General features: G+C 44.2%; 1 protein-coding gene across 3 annotated transcripts in view; it reads right to left on the reverse strand.

Annotated features, from left to right (window-relative positions):
- Positions 1 to 14,991, reverse strand: part of chl1a (cell adhesion molecule L1-like a) — a 122,245-nt gene that overhangs the window by 38,726 nt on the left and 68,528 nt on the right. For all 3 annotated transcript variants that reach the window (XM_071371921.1, XM_071371920.1, XM_071371922.1), the window contains exons 11-18: positions 11,831 to 11,942; positions 9,422 to 9,588; positions 8,806 to 8,968; positions 8,499 to 8,623; positions 7,926 to 8,027; positions 1,211 to 1,408; positions 942 to 1,012; positions 577 to 799 (exon numbers count right to left, since the gene is read on the reverse strand). In XM_071371921.1, the coding sequence (XP_071228022.1) occupies positions 577 to 799; positions 942 to 1,012; positions 1,211 to 1,408; positions 7,926 to 8,027; positions 8,499 to 8,623; positions 8,806 to 8,968; positions 9,422 to 9,588; positions 11,831 to 11,942 (1,161 nt within the window). The remainder of the gene's footprint in view (positions 1 to 576; positions 800 to 941; positions 1,013 to 1,210; positions 1,409 to 7,925; positions 8,028 to 8,498; positions 8,624 to 8,805; positions 8,969 to 9,421; positions 9,589 to 11,830; positions 11,943 to 14,991) is intronic.

Genomic DNA, 14,991 nt, shown 5'->3' on the forward strand with positions numbered 1-14,991 from the left:
CCAATGATGAACCAGACTTGTGGAGGTCTACAATTTTTTTTCTGAGGTCTTGGCTGATTTCTTTTGATTTTCCCATGATGTCAAGCAAAGAGGCACTGAGTTTGAAGGTAGGCCTTGAAATACATCCACAGGTAAACCTCCAATTCACTCAAATGATGTCAATTCGCCTATCACAAGCTTCTAAAGCCATGACATAATTTCTGGAATTTTCCAAGCTGTTTAAAGGCACAGTCAACTTAGTGTATGTAAACTTCTGACCCACTGCAATTGTGATAAGTTAAATAATCTCTCTGTTAACAATTGTTGTAAAAATTACTTGTGTCATGCACAAAGTAGATGTCCTAACCGACTTGCCAAAACTATAGTTTGTTAACAAGAAATTTGTGGAGTGGTTGAAAAACTTGTTTTAATGACCCCAACCTAAGTGTATGTACATTTCTGACTTCAACTGTATATAAGGGAAGTGAACGTGCACACTTTGGGACGAGGGACTGATAATTGGGACATTGCCAAAAAGAGGCCATATGTATGAAGTTCACTGGATTAAAGGAAACACTCTGGTGGTCTGTTACTCACAGTCTTCCCCGGAGTACCCTGTCACTACTTTGGGTTCTGGGCCCCAGCCGTGACTGTTGCGACTCTGGATCTTGATCTCGTAGGGGACGAATGTGGGGGTGTTCTTGACGACAAAGGTGTGTCTTTTGACAAGATGCTCTATCCAGATATCTTCTACGCCCAGTTTCCTGTAGCTCAACTTGTACTCCAGGCCTGGACCATTGTGCTCCACAGGCAATAGTGGCTGTGACAGAGGACAACACAACAGAAAGTACGTCATTAAACACATAAGGTATCTACAACATACTCTACCTGTATCTAAGACATACAGCATACAATTGCTGCCTTTAAGGGTAGCTATAGATGCAGTTATGAGTCTCTCTCACCTCCCAACTGATATCCATTTGATGGGGCAGATGACCCTGAATTTTGATGTTTTCTGGGTTTTTATCAGGAGCTGTGAGGACATATGCATTATTATATAGTTTGCTTTGTGTTAAGACAATTCCTTTAGGGCGCATATGGACAAAAATAACTCTTCACATGACAATGGCCAGTTCATTGAAAACTTTGAAATCCTCTTAACCTATATATAAAGTACACAGTTATAAACGTATAATAAGATGATTATAACAGGTTACAGAGAAAGTCAAACCTGCAGGAGGGGTTTTGTATCGGTCTGTGGGGTTGCTTGGGGGCCCTTTCCCAATGGCATTAACTGCATACACTCTAAACTGGTAGTTCAGGTGGCCGTGTAATGTCAACACCGCTGTGACCTGGTTGCCAGGGACTCGCTGGAGTTCTCGCCAGGTCCCAGGATCCCACTGACTCTCCTCGTACTCCACTATGAACTCTGTGCTCGTACAGTATACAAAATCATAAATCAGCCATTCAGAAATAAATATACTGTGTACTGAAAAAGTACTACATTGTATGTCTACATTAGGAAATATCGAAATACACTAAGTGACCAAAAGTATGCTCGTCGAACATATCATTCCAAAATCATGGGTATTAATATGGAGTTGGTTCCCCTTTTGCTGCTATAACAGCCTCCACTCTTCTGGGAAGGCTGTCCACCACAGTAGATGTTGGAACATTGCTGCGGGGACTTGCTTCCATTCAGCCACAAGACCATTAGTGAGATCGGGCACTGGTGTTGGGCGATTAGGCCTGGCTCGCAGTCGACATTCCAATTCATCCCAAAGGTGTTCGATGGGGTTGAGGTCAAGGCTCTGTCCAGGCCAGTCAAGTTCTTCCACACAGATCTCGACAAACCATTTCTGTATGGACCTCGCTTTGTGCACGGGGGCATTGTCATGCTGAAACAGGAAAGGGACTTCCCCAAACTGTTGCCACAAATCTGGAAGCACAGAATCGTCTAGAATGTCATTGTATGCTTTAGCGTTAAGATTTCCCTTCACTGGAACTAGGGAGACCAAACAATGAAAAACAGCCACAGACCATTATTCCTCCAACACCAAACTTTACAGTTGGCACTATGCATTCGGGCAGGTAGCGTTCTCATGGCATCCACCAAACCCAGATTCGTCCGTCAGACTGCCAGATGATGAACGCGTGATTCATCACTCTAGAGAATGCGTTTCCACTGTTGCAGAGTAAAATGGCAGCTTTACACCACTCCAGCTGACGCTTGGCATTGCACATGTTGATCTTACACTTGTGTGCGGCTGCTCGGCCATGGAAACCCATTTCATGACGCTCCCAACGAACAGTTATTGTGCTGATGTTGCTTCCAGAGGCAGTTTGGAACTTGATTGGTGAGCATTGCAACTGAGGACAGGCGATTTTTACATGCTACGCGCTTCAGCACTCGGCGGTCCCGTTCTGTGATCTTGTGTGGCATACCACTTCGCGGCTGAGCCGTTGTTGCTCCTAGACGTTTCAACTTCACAATAGTGTACCTTGTCTGTGTATATATTTCACATTATAGAAATCTCTTTTTACAGTTTCAGGAAAGGGGTTATAATATATTGAGGAAGAACACCCCCAAGTGTTACATGACAATCATAATATTTTTAGTCCACTGAACAAAAATATAAACGCAACTTGTAAAGTTGTAACTTGTAAAGTCTGCTGCCTGCGACTGGAACGAATTGCAAAAATCTCTGAAGTTGGAGACTTTTATCTCCCTCAACAACAACTGTAAAAATCTGCTATCCGAGCAGCTAACCGATCGCTGCAGCTGTACATAGTCCATCTGTAAACTACCCACCCAATTTACCTACCTCACCCCCCATACTGCTTTTATTTATTTACTTTTCTGCTCTTTTGCACACCAGTATCTCTTCTTGCACATGATCATCTGATGATTTATCACTCCAGTGTTAATCTGCTAAATTGTAATTATTCGATTTATTGCCTACCTCATGCCTTTTGCACACATTGTATATAGATTCTCTTTTTTTCTCTACCATGTTATTGACTTGTTTATTGTTTACTCCATGTGTAACTCTGTGTTGTCTGTTCACACTGCTATGCTTTATCTTGGCCAGGTCGCAGTTGCAAATGAGAACTTGTTCTCAACTAGCCTACCTGGTTAAATAAAGGTGAAATAAAAAAAATAAAAAAATAAAAAAAGTGTTGGTCCCATGTTTCATTAACTGACATAAAAGATCCCAGACATTTTACATACGCACAAAAGGCGAATTACTCTCAAATATTTTGCACAAAATTTGTTTACATCCCTGTTAGTGAGCATTTATAATTTGCCAATATAATCCATCCACCTGACCGGTATGGCATATAAAGAAGCTGATTAAGCAGCATAATTATTAGACAGGTGCACCTTGTGCTGGGGACAATAAAAGGCCACTCTAAAATATGCAGTTTTGTCACACAACACAATGCCACAGATGTTAAACGTGTGGGAGCGTGCAATTGGCATGCTGACTGCAGGAATATCCACCAGAGCTGTTGCCAGAGAATTGAATGCGAATTTCTCTACCATAAGCCGCCTCCAATTTCATTTTAGAGAATTTGGCAGTACATCCAACCGGCCTCACAACCGCCGACTACATGTATGGTGTCGTGTTGGCAAGCGATTTGCTGATGAAGGTGGGGTTATGGTATGGGCAGGCACAAGCTACGGACAACGAACACAACTGCATTTTATCGATGGTAATTTGAATGCACAGAGATACCGTGATGAGATCCTGAGGCCCATTGTCGTGCCATTCATCCGTCGCCATCACCACATATTTCAGCATGATAATGTACGGCCCCATGTCGCAAGAATCTGTACACAATTCCTGGAAGCTGAACATTTCCCAGTTTTTCCATGGCCTGCATACTCAGACATGTCGACCACTGAGCATGTTTGGGATGCTCTGGATCGATGTGCCCAACAGCGTGTTCCAGTTCCCGCCAATATCCAGCAACTTCGCACAGCAATTGAAGAGGAGTGGGACAAAATTCCCTAGGTCACAATCAACAGCCTGATCAACTCTATGTGAAAGAGATGTGCCGCGCAGCATGAGGCAAATGGTGGTCACACCAGATACTGACTGGTATTGACCAAACTTTTTTTTAAAGTTATCTGTGACCAACAGATGCATATCTGTATGTGAAATCCATAGATTAGGGCCTAATTTATTTATTTCAAATGACTGATTTCCTTATATTTACATTTACATTTAAGTCATTTAGCAGACGCTCTTATCCAGAGCGACTTACAAATTGGTGCATTCACCTTATGATATCCAGTGGAACAACCACTTTACAATAGTGCATCTAACTCTTTTAAGGGGGGGGGTTTAGAAGGATTACTTTATCCTATCCTAGGTATTCCTTAAAGAGGTGGGGTTTCAGGTGTCTCCGGAAGGTGGTGATTGACTCCGCTGACCTGGCGTCGTGAGGGAGTTTGTTCCACCATTGGGGTGCCAGAGCAGCGAACAGTTTTGACTGGGCTGAGCGGGAACTGTACTTCCTCAGAGGTAGGGAGGCGAGCAGGCCAGAGGTGGATGAACGCAGTGCCCTTGTTTGGGTGTAGGGCCTGATCAGAGCCTGAAGGTACGGAGGTGCCGTTCCCCTCACAGCTCCGTAGGCAAGCACCATGGTCTTGTAGCGGATGCGAGCTTCAACTGGAAGCCAGTGGAGAGAGCGGAGGAGCGGGGTGACGTGAGAGAACTTGGGAAAGTTGAACACCAGACGGGCTGCGGCGTTCTGGATGAGTTGTAGGGGTTTAATGGCACAGGCAGGGAGCCCAGCCAACAGCGAGTTGCAGTAATCCAGACGGGAGATGACAAGTGCCTGGATTAGGACCTGCGCCGCTTCCTGCGTGAGGCAGGGTCGTACTCTGCGAATGTTGTAGAGCATGAACCTACAGGAACGGGTCACCGCCTTGATGTTAGTTGAGAACGACAGGGTGTTGTCCAGGATCACGCCAAGGTTCTTAGCACTCTGGGAGGAGGACACAATGGAGTTGTCAACCGTGATGGCGAGATCATGGAACGGGCAGTCCTTCCCCGGGAGGAAGAGCAGCTCCGTCTTGCCGAGGTTCAGCTTGAGGTGGTGATCCGTCATCCACACTGATATGTCTGCCAGACATGCAGAGATGCGATTCACCACCTGGTTATCAGAGGGGGGAAAGGAGAAGATTAATTGTGTGTCGTCTGCATAGCAATGATAGGAGAGACCATGTGAGGATATGACAGAGCCAAGTGACTTGGTGTATAGCGAGAATAGGAGAGGGCCTAGAACAGAGCCCTGGGGGACACCAGTGGTGAGAGCACGTGGTGCGGAGACAGATTCTCGCCACGCCACCTGGTAGGAGCGACCTGTCAGGTAGGACGCAATCCAAGCGTGGGCCGCGCCGGAGATGCCCAGCTCGGAGAGGGTGGAGAGGAGGATATGATGGTTCACAGTATCAAAGGCAGCCGATAGGTCTAGAAGGATGAGAGCAGAGGAGAGAGAGTTAGCTTTAGCAGTGCGGAGCGCCTCCGTGACACAGAGAAGAGCAGTCTCAGTTGAATGACTAGTCTTGAAACCTGACTGATTTAGATCAAGAAGGTAATTCTGAGAGAGATAGCAGGAGAGCTGGCCAAGGACGGCACGTTCAAGAGTTTTGGAGAGAAAAGAAAGAAGGGATACTGGTCTGTAGTTGTTGACATCGGAGGGATCGAGTGTAGGTTTTTTCAGAAGGGGTGCAACTCTCGCTCTCTTGAAGACGGAAGGGACGTAGCCAGCGGTCAAGGATGAGTTGATGAGCGAGGTGAGGTAAGGGAGAAGGTCTCCGGAAATGGTCTGGAGAAGAGAGGAGGGGATAGGGTCAAGCGGGCAGGTTGTTGGGCGGCCGGCCGTCACAAGACGCGAGATTTCATCTGGAGAGAGAGGGGAGAAAGAGGTCAAAGCACAGGGTAGGGCAGTGTGAGCAGAACCAGCGGTGTCGTTTGACTTAGCAAACGAGGATCGGATGTCGTCGACCTTCTTTTCAAAATGGTTGACGAAGTCATCAGCAGAGAGGGAGGAGGGGGGAGGAGGGGGAGGAGGATTCAGGAGGGAGGAGAAGGTGGCAAAGAGCTTCCTAGGGTTAGAGGCAGATGCTTGGAATTTAGAGTGGTAGAAATTGGCTTTAGCAGCAGAGACAGAAGAGGAGAATGTAGAGAGGAGGGAGTGAAAGGATGCCAGGTCCGCAGGGAGGCGAGTTTTCCTCCATTTCCGCTCGGCTGCCCGGAGCCCTGTTCTGTGAGCTCGCAATGAGTCGTCGAGCCACGGAGCAGGAGGGGAGGACCGAGCCGGCCTGGAGGATAGGGGACATAGAGAGTCAAAGGATGCAGAAAGGGAGGAGAGGAGGGTTGAGGAGGCAGAATCAGGAGATAGGTTGGAGAAGGTTTGAGCAGAGGGAAGAGATGATAGGATGGAAGAGGAGAGAGTAGCGGGGGAGAGAGAGCGAAGGTTGGGACGGCGCGATACCATCCGAGTAGGGGCAGTGTGGGAAGTGTTGGATGAGAGCGAGAGGGAAAAGGATACAAGGTAGTGGTCGGAGACTTGGAGGGGAGTTGCAATGAGATTAGTGGAAGAACAGCATCTAGTAAAGATGAGGTCAAGCGTATTGCCTGCCTTGTGAGTAGGGGGGGAAGGTGAGAGGGTGAGGTCAAAAGAGGAGAGGAGTGGAAAGAAGGAGGCAGAGAGGAATGAGTCAAAGGTAGACGTGGGGAGGTTAAAGTCACCCAGAACTGTGAGAGGTGAGCCATCCTCAGGAAAGGAACTTATCAGGGCGTCAAGCTCATTGATGAACTCTCCAAGGGAACCTGGAGGGCGATAAATGATAAGGATGTTAAGCTTGAAAGGGCTGGTAACTGTGACAGCATGGAATTCAAAGGAGGCGATAGACAGATGGGTCAGGGGAGAAAGAGAGAATGTCCACTTGGGAGAGATGAGGATCCCAGTGCCACCACCCCGCTGACCAGAAGCTCTCGGGGTGTGCGAGAACACGTGGGCAGACGAGGAGAGAGCAGTAGGAGTAGCAGTGTTATCAGTGGTAATCCATGTTTCCGTCAGTGCCAAGAAGTCGAGGGACTGGAGGGAAGCATAGGCTGAGATGAACTCTGCCTTGTTGGCCGCAGATCGGCAGTTCCAGAGGCTACCTGAGACCTGGAACTCCACGTGGGTCGTGCGCGCTGGGACCACCAGGTTAGAGTAGCAGCGGCCACGCGGTGTGAAGCGTTTGTATGGTCTGTGCAGAGAGGAGAGAACAGGGATAGACAGACACATAGTTGACAGGCTACAGAAGAGGCTACGCTAATGCAAAGGAGATTGGAATGACAAGTGGACTACACGTCTCGAATGTTCAGAAAGTTAAGCTTACGTTGCAAAAAATCTTATTGACTAAAATGATATAGTACTGCTGGCTGGTGAAATAGGCTAGCTAGCAGTGGCTGCGTTGTTGACTTTGTTTGAAAGTGTAGCTGGCTAGGTAACCTCTAACTGGCTAGGTAACCTCGACAATTACTCTAGACTACACAATTATCTTGGATACAAAGACGGCTATGTAGCCAGCTAAGATCAAACAAATCAAACTGTTGTACTGTAATGAAATGAAATGTAATACTACCTGTAATACTACCTGTGGAGCAAAGCGGAATGCAACTACTCGCTCCAAACCAAACCGGAAGTGCGTATCGTAGAGGGAGAGGCTTATATGAACTGTAACTCAGTAAAACCTTGTTGCATTGTTGCATGTTGCGTTTACATTTTTGTTCAGTATATGTTTGTAGTATGCTGAAACTGGGACCACATTTGATCTTCTCTTTCTAGTCCCACAGGTACGGTGTACATTTGAGGACATCCCTCCTTCCTAAAGCAAAAGGTTAAGGGTGAAGACCGCTGACTGTGGTAGCCAGGCCTACCAGTGGCAGAGCTGTTGTGGTCGTCACCGGGTACCCAGGCCAACCGGACACTCCAGCTCTTTTGTTCAGACAGCTCCACATCCTCTGGAGCATCAGGGACATCTGAAACAACATAACAGCAACATTGCAATCACATTATGATGGTGGGGTACACAGTTCCAGTCATTTGAGGACCGCATTCCTGCTACATTTCATCTTTGACCGCCTTTTATAGTAACTAGGGACTGACTTCTACCTGTGACACCTGGGACATGTTCATTGGGGCATGCAATGGGGAAAAAATAAAATGATGTTTTGCTAAGGAAGACTAAAATTGTACATTTTCGTCCAGGTAGTCCTTCCCTCTTTCAGTAAATTTTCTTCCGTTTGGTGCCTAATGAACACAACCCAGGTAGGTGCACTCTTCAGCCAATCAGTAAGATCCCTATAGGGATCCCGATCCCTATCCCACCGTAGGTACCAAAGATAAATACAAACCATCTGGACTACGGACCTCCAGTGCCTGAATTGTGCACTTCAGCACTACAGATGTAGTACAATGGCATTACTGAAACTGACGGTGATGCTGCTTACCCAGTACAGTAACAAGTGCAGAGGCGGTGTCCTGGTCTAGATTGGTTCTGGCGGTACATGTGTATGTTCCCTTGTCGCTTTGGTTTACATTGATAATTTGTAGCATTCCATCATCCAGAAAATATCTAATAATAAAAAAGAGAGACTCATAATACATTCACTTGTATCAGTGGTAAAGCTGTCAATCTTAATAGGTGGATATTTCTGAAATTTTTGTGAGGTGATCCAACTTCCTACACTCTTGTAATAGTATGGTGATGAATACTTGTATACAAAATGGGGTAACAATCCCATTAGGGTATCTTACCTGGACTGTTCTGTGAATGGGGGTATCTCTTCCCCATCCTTGCTCCAGACTATTTGAAACTCGTTCCTAAGAGATATATCATACTCTGCTTGGCATGTAAGCTGGGCTGTGGTGCCACTTAATATGTGCAGGTCCTGCGGCGGCTCCACGATTTGGGTAGGATCTGAAACATACAAATACATTTACCGGGTGAATTAAACAAGATCTTATACTCTTCTGATGTTCAGTTACATTTGAAAGTCTTGCGGGCCATATTTGAAGTCTCAAGCTAGCTATGTAAGTCAGGTGAGAGAGAGTTACAGACATTTTACACACAAGAGAAATGAGAGAGGATACAATGGGATAACCATTGTTTTTTCTTGGAGTTTCCCTGGGCAGTTTGCAAGTAATCGGCATAGCAAGGTTGGCTGAATTGAACTATGCCTGGATGATAATGAATGCCATATTTTCCTTGCTACCTTTCCTGTCACCACTTATCTGAAAGGACTAGATAGATAAAAGCAATATGGCTGAAAGCCAACATCCTTATTATTTGTCCTAAACCCAATTTCCTTCAAAGTGCAAATGAAAAAAGCTAATGATAAGCCATTCAATGCTGTCTAAGGTGCTGAAATACCTTTGACGTCCAACAAGGCTGTGATGGCTGATTTTCCCTCTGAATTGGTGGCGAAACATACATATTCCCCACTGTCTTCTTTCCCTGCCTGGTTGATCTGCAGCGATCCATTTTTAAAAACGGAGAATCGTTCCCCCTCAACAGATTCCGTAGTGTCATCCTTGTTCCTAGAAGACATGCATTTCAGAGTTGATAAGCTGTTTCCCTACCGGACATGTACATGTTAAAACTGCGTTGGATATACAATAATTACACAAAAACACATTTTATTGCTTTCAAAGACACCTGAAAAGCCTGATTGAAGTGCAATTTTAGTTCCTAAATAGAGTGGGGCAAAAAAGTATTTAGTCAGCCACCAATTGTGCAAGTTCTCCCACTTAAAAATATGAGAGAGGCCTGTAATTTTCATCATAGGTACACTTCAACTATGACAGACAAAATGAGAAAAAAAAATCCAGAAAATCACATTGTAGGATTTTTAATGAATTTATTTGCAAATTATGGTGGAAAATCAGTATTTGGTCAATAACAAAAGTTTATCTCAATACTTTGTTATATAACCTTTGTTGGCAATGACAGAGGTCAAACGTTTTCTGTAAGTCTTCACAAGGTTTTCACACACTGTTGCTGGTATTTTGGCCCATTCCTCCATGCAGATCTCCTTTAGAGCAGTGATGTTTTGGGGCTGTTGCTGGGCAACATGGACTTTCAACTCCCTCCAAAGATTTTCTATGGGGTTGAGATCTGGAGACTGGCTAGGCCACTCCAGGACCTTGAAATGCTTCTTACGAAGCCACTCCTTCGTTGCCTGGGCGGTGTGTTTGGGATCATTGTCATGCTGAAAGACCCAGCCACGTTTCATCTTCAATGCCCTTGCTGATGATGGAAGGAGGTTTTCACTCAAAATCTCACGATACATGTCCCCATTCATTCTGTCCTTTACACGGACCAGTCGTCCTGGTCCCTTTGGAGAAAAACAGACCCAAAGCATGATGTTTCCACCCCCATGCTTCACAGTAGGTATGGTGTTCTTTGGATGCAACTCAGCATTCTTTGTCCTCCAAACACAACGAGTTGAGTTTTTACCAAAAAGTTCTATTTTGGTTTCATCTGACCATATGACATTCTCCCAATCTTCTTCTGGATCATCCAAATGCTCTCTAGCAAACTTCAGACGGGCCTGGACATGTACTGGCTTAAGCAGGGGGACACGTCTGGCACTGCAGGATTTGAGTCCCTGGCGGCGTAGTGTGTTACTGGTGGTAGGCTTTGTTACTTTGGTCCCAGCTCTCTGCAGGTCATTCACTAGGTCCCCCCGTGTGGTTCTTGTGATCATTTTGACCCCACGGGGTGAGATCTTGCGTGGAGCCCTAGATCGAGGGAGATTATCAGTGGTCTTGTATGTCTTCCATTTCCTAATAATTGCTCCCACAGTTGATTTCTTCAAACCAAGCTGCTTACCTATTGCAGATTCAGTCTTCCCAGCCTGGTGCAGGTCTACAATTTTGTTTCTGGTGTCCTTTGACAGCTCTTTGGTCTTGGCCATAGTGGAGTTTGGAGTGTGACTGTTTGAGGTTGTGGACAGGTGTCTTTTATACTGATAACAAGTTCAAACAGGTGCCATTAATACAGGTAACGAGTGGAGGACAGAGGAGCCTCTTAAAGAAGAAGTTACAGGTCTGTGAGAGCCAGACATCTTGCTTGTTTGTAGGTGACCAAATACTTATTTTCCACCATAATTTGCAAATAAATTCATAAAACATCCTACAATGTGATTTTCTGGAATTTTTTTCTAATTTTGTCTGTCATAGTTGACGTGTACCTATGATGAAAATTACAGGCCTCTCTCATCTTTTTAAGTGGGAGAACTTGCACAATTGGTGGCTGACTAAATACTTTTTTGCCCCACTGTACATGACAAATCTGGAAAACAGTTTAACTAGTCATTTAACATGTCATGTTAGAATTGCAAGTGGAAAAGCGAAGGATTAGGGGTGATGTTAGTGAAAGAGATAATCAGAATATAAGGAGATGAACAGAGCAAAAGTGTCACAGAACTGCCCAGATGGAGGTCAAATGAAGAATAGGGTGATGTATGATATATAAAACAGCAGGAGAGAGAGAATTAAGGATGATTCGGGCATTGTTCACCTACAAAATAATAAACAATAAAAAACAATAATAAAAAACAAATCGCTCACTCACAAATTTGACTTCAAAACCGGATGCATGCTGAATCCTTGTTCATAGTGAATCAAATGAACAGCACACCAAAAAGTGATTGTCAAAATGTAATGGCAAATACATTAATTATTGAAGATAACCTTTTGCAGTGCTTTCCATACCAGTCACGACAGGTGTTCACCAACAATAGCAGTGGAGGAGAAATAGGCTGGTGGCTCAACTCACCAGGAAACAGTGGATGGAGGGGAGCTGAATACTTTGCAGTCCATGATGATGTCCTTCCCTTGCACTACTGAATATCGCTGGTAATCCTTAGTCAGCATCCGAGGTGGGAGATCTGTGGGGGAAGCAAGAACATAAAGCTATCAACCATGGCATAGGTTCATGATTGGTTTATTGGTAATACTGTCATGAGGAAGAATTTGCGTGGTTTTAGGTAAGCTGTTCACTGTGGTGCACTATCACCATTATAGGCCTTAGAATTTCTAGTTTGAGAATATGAGAGAATGTGCTATGCTTCTCTGCTTCTCGGATAGGACTGGCTGTGTGTGTGTTCTGTGGCCAGCAGAGGTTGCAACTGTACAATAAACACACTTGCATGCATTCCCACATGCCAGCACACACACTATTGTTTAAAGAATCACCATTATACTGTACATCTTAAGTAGAAATCACTGTCAGATCCATCAAACATTAGTCAAATTAAGCAATAATACATGAGAGGCCATGTGTTATGACATTTTTATCATGGCTGTGACGTGGTCATAGCCACGAGGCAAAGCCACGAGTTCTCTCTTAAGGATTAGCCCCTTTTTTTCAATTTTCGCCTAAAATGACATACCCAAATCTAACTGCCTGTAGCTCAGGCCCTGAAGCAAGGATATGCATATTCTTGGTACCATTTGAAAGGAAACAATGAAGTTTATGGAAATGTGAAAGGAATGTAGTAGAATATAACACAATAGATCTGGTAAAAGATAACACAAGGAAAAAAACAACCGTTATTTTGTATTTTCTTGTACCATCATCTTTGAAATGCAAGAGAAAGGCATTAATGTATTATTCCAGCCCAGGTGAAATTTAGATTTTGGCCACTAGATGGCATCAGTGCATGTGCAAAGTTTTAGACTGATCCAATGAACCATTGAATTTCTGTTCAAAATGTTGTATCAAGACTGCCCAAATATGCCTAATATATTTATTAATAACTTTTCATGTTCAAAATTGTGCACTCTCAAACAATAGCATGGTATTCTTTCACTGTAATAGCTACTGTAAATTGGACAGTGCAGTTAGATTAACAAGAATGTAAGCTTTCTGCCAATATCAGATATGTCTATGTCCTGGTAAATTCTCTTGTTACTTAGAACCTCATGCTTATCGCATTAGTCTATGTTAGCTCAACCGTCCCGTGGAAGGGACACTTATCCCGAAGAAGTAAAACAAATAAAAAATAAAGATTATTTCCCAAATAATCAATTTATAAACAAAACATGATGCAACATTCACCAAAACTGGTTGTCAAGTGACATTTTAGGCGTTCTCTGGTCGTTAGTTATTTTCGTATTGACTGCCATGTAAAGCAAAACTACCCAAGCCCTGGTTGATAGTTCCAGAACCTTGGTTTCTAGGGACGCTGTCCATGGTTCTGAAAACAGAGCACGTCTGGTCTATGCATAGGAAAATTTTATGTCAGATCGAAACATTGTATAGGGGCACTGTCCGTGGTTCTGAAAACAGTGCTGAAACATTGTCGCAAATACATTGCGGATACAGCGGATCAGAATAAAAACCACAATGACAATTTTTTTCTAATCGTGGGGCATCAATGATCATGAGGAAGGTGAGGGATCAGCCCAGAACTACACGGCAGGACCGGCAGGACACGGCAGGACCTGGTCAATGACCTGAAGAGAGCTGGGACCACAGTCTCAAAGAAAACCATGAGTAACACACTACGCCGTCATGGATTAAAATCCTGCAGCGCACGCAAGGTCCCCCTGCTCAAGCCAGCGCATGTCCAGGCCCGTCTGAAGTTTGCCAATGACCATCTGGATGATCCAGAGGAGGAATGGGAGAAGGTCATGTGGTCTGATGAGACAAAAATAGAGCTTTTTGGTCTAAACTCCACTCGCCGTGTTTGGAGGAAGAAGAAGGATGAGTACAACCCCAAGAACATCATCCCAACCGTGAAGCATGGAGGTGGAAACATCATTCTTTGGTGATGCTTTTCTGCAAAGGGGACAGGACGACTGCACCGTATTGAGGGGAGGATGGATGGGGCCATGTATCGCGAGATCTTGGCCAACAACCTCCTTCCCTCAGTAAGAGTATTGAAGATGGGTCGTGGCTGGGTCTTCCAGCATGACAACGCCCCGAAACACACAGCCAGGGCAACTAAGGAGTGGCTCCGTAAGAAGCATCTCAAGGTCCTGGAGTGGCCTAGCCAGTCTCCAGACCTGAACCCAATATAAAATCTTTGGAGGGAGCTGAAAGTCCGTATTGCCCAGCGACAGCCCCGAAACCTGAAGGATCTGGAGAAGGTCTGTATGGAGGAGTGGGCCAAAATCCCTGCTGCAGTGTGTGCAAACCTGGTCAAGAACTACAGGAAACGTATGATCTCTGTAATTGCAAACAAAGGTTTCTGTACCAAATATTAAGTTCTGCTTTTCTGATGTATCAAATACTTATGTCATGCAATAAAATGCAAATTAATTACTTAAAAATCATACAATGTGATTTTCTGGATTTTTGTTTTAGATTCCGTATCTCACAGTTGAAGTATGATAAAAATTACAGACCTCTACATGCTTTGTAAGTAGGAAATCCTGCAAAATCGGCAGTGTCTCAAATACTTGTTCTCCCCACGTTATATATATATATATATATATATGTATATATACACACATATACATATACACATGTTTGTTTTGGGCTTTGTCTCCGTCATGTTCATGACGTACGCTTTTGGGTAGTGAAATAAAAAAAACTATGTCGTATTCCTGCACCTGTCTCCAATCACTATACAACGTGACAGACAGCTATTGAAAAATGCACTCTTGCAACATCTGCATAGTGCGAATCACGGCCTATGGAATAAAAGTGGGGCTTTTAATGCTCAAATCTAATTCATGCTGATAAAAAAAGTACATCCATAGGCCTAGTGGACACATGCTCAAACTCACACACTTTGGATAAACTTAAAGGGGCAATCTGTAGTTGCTACATCCATTTTTGAACTTGTAAATTATATATATTAATGTAAAGATATAATTTAATCATATTATTATATATAGTAGAAAGTGATGGGTTAGAAGAAGCTTACATAACCAACCCATAAAGTAAAAATGTACATCCATATATGGCCAGTTATGTAAACTTTAACA

This window comes from Salvelinus alpinus, chromosome 28 (assembly GCF_045679555.1).
Source record: "Salvelinus alpinus chromosome 28, SLU_Salpinus.1, whole genome shotgun sequence".
NCBI lineage: Eukaryota > Metazoa > Chordata > Actinopteri > Salmoniformes > Salmonidae > Salvelinus > Salvelinus alpinus.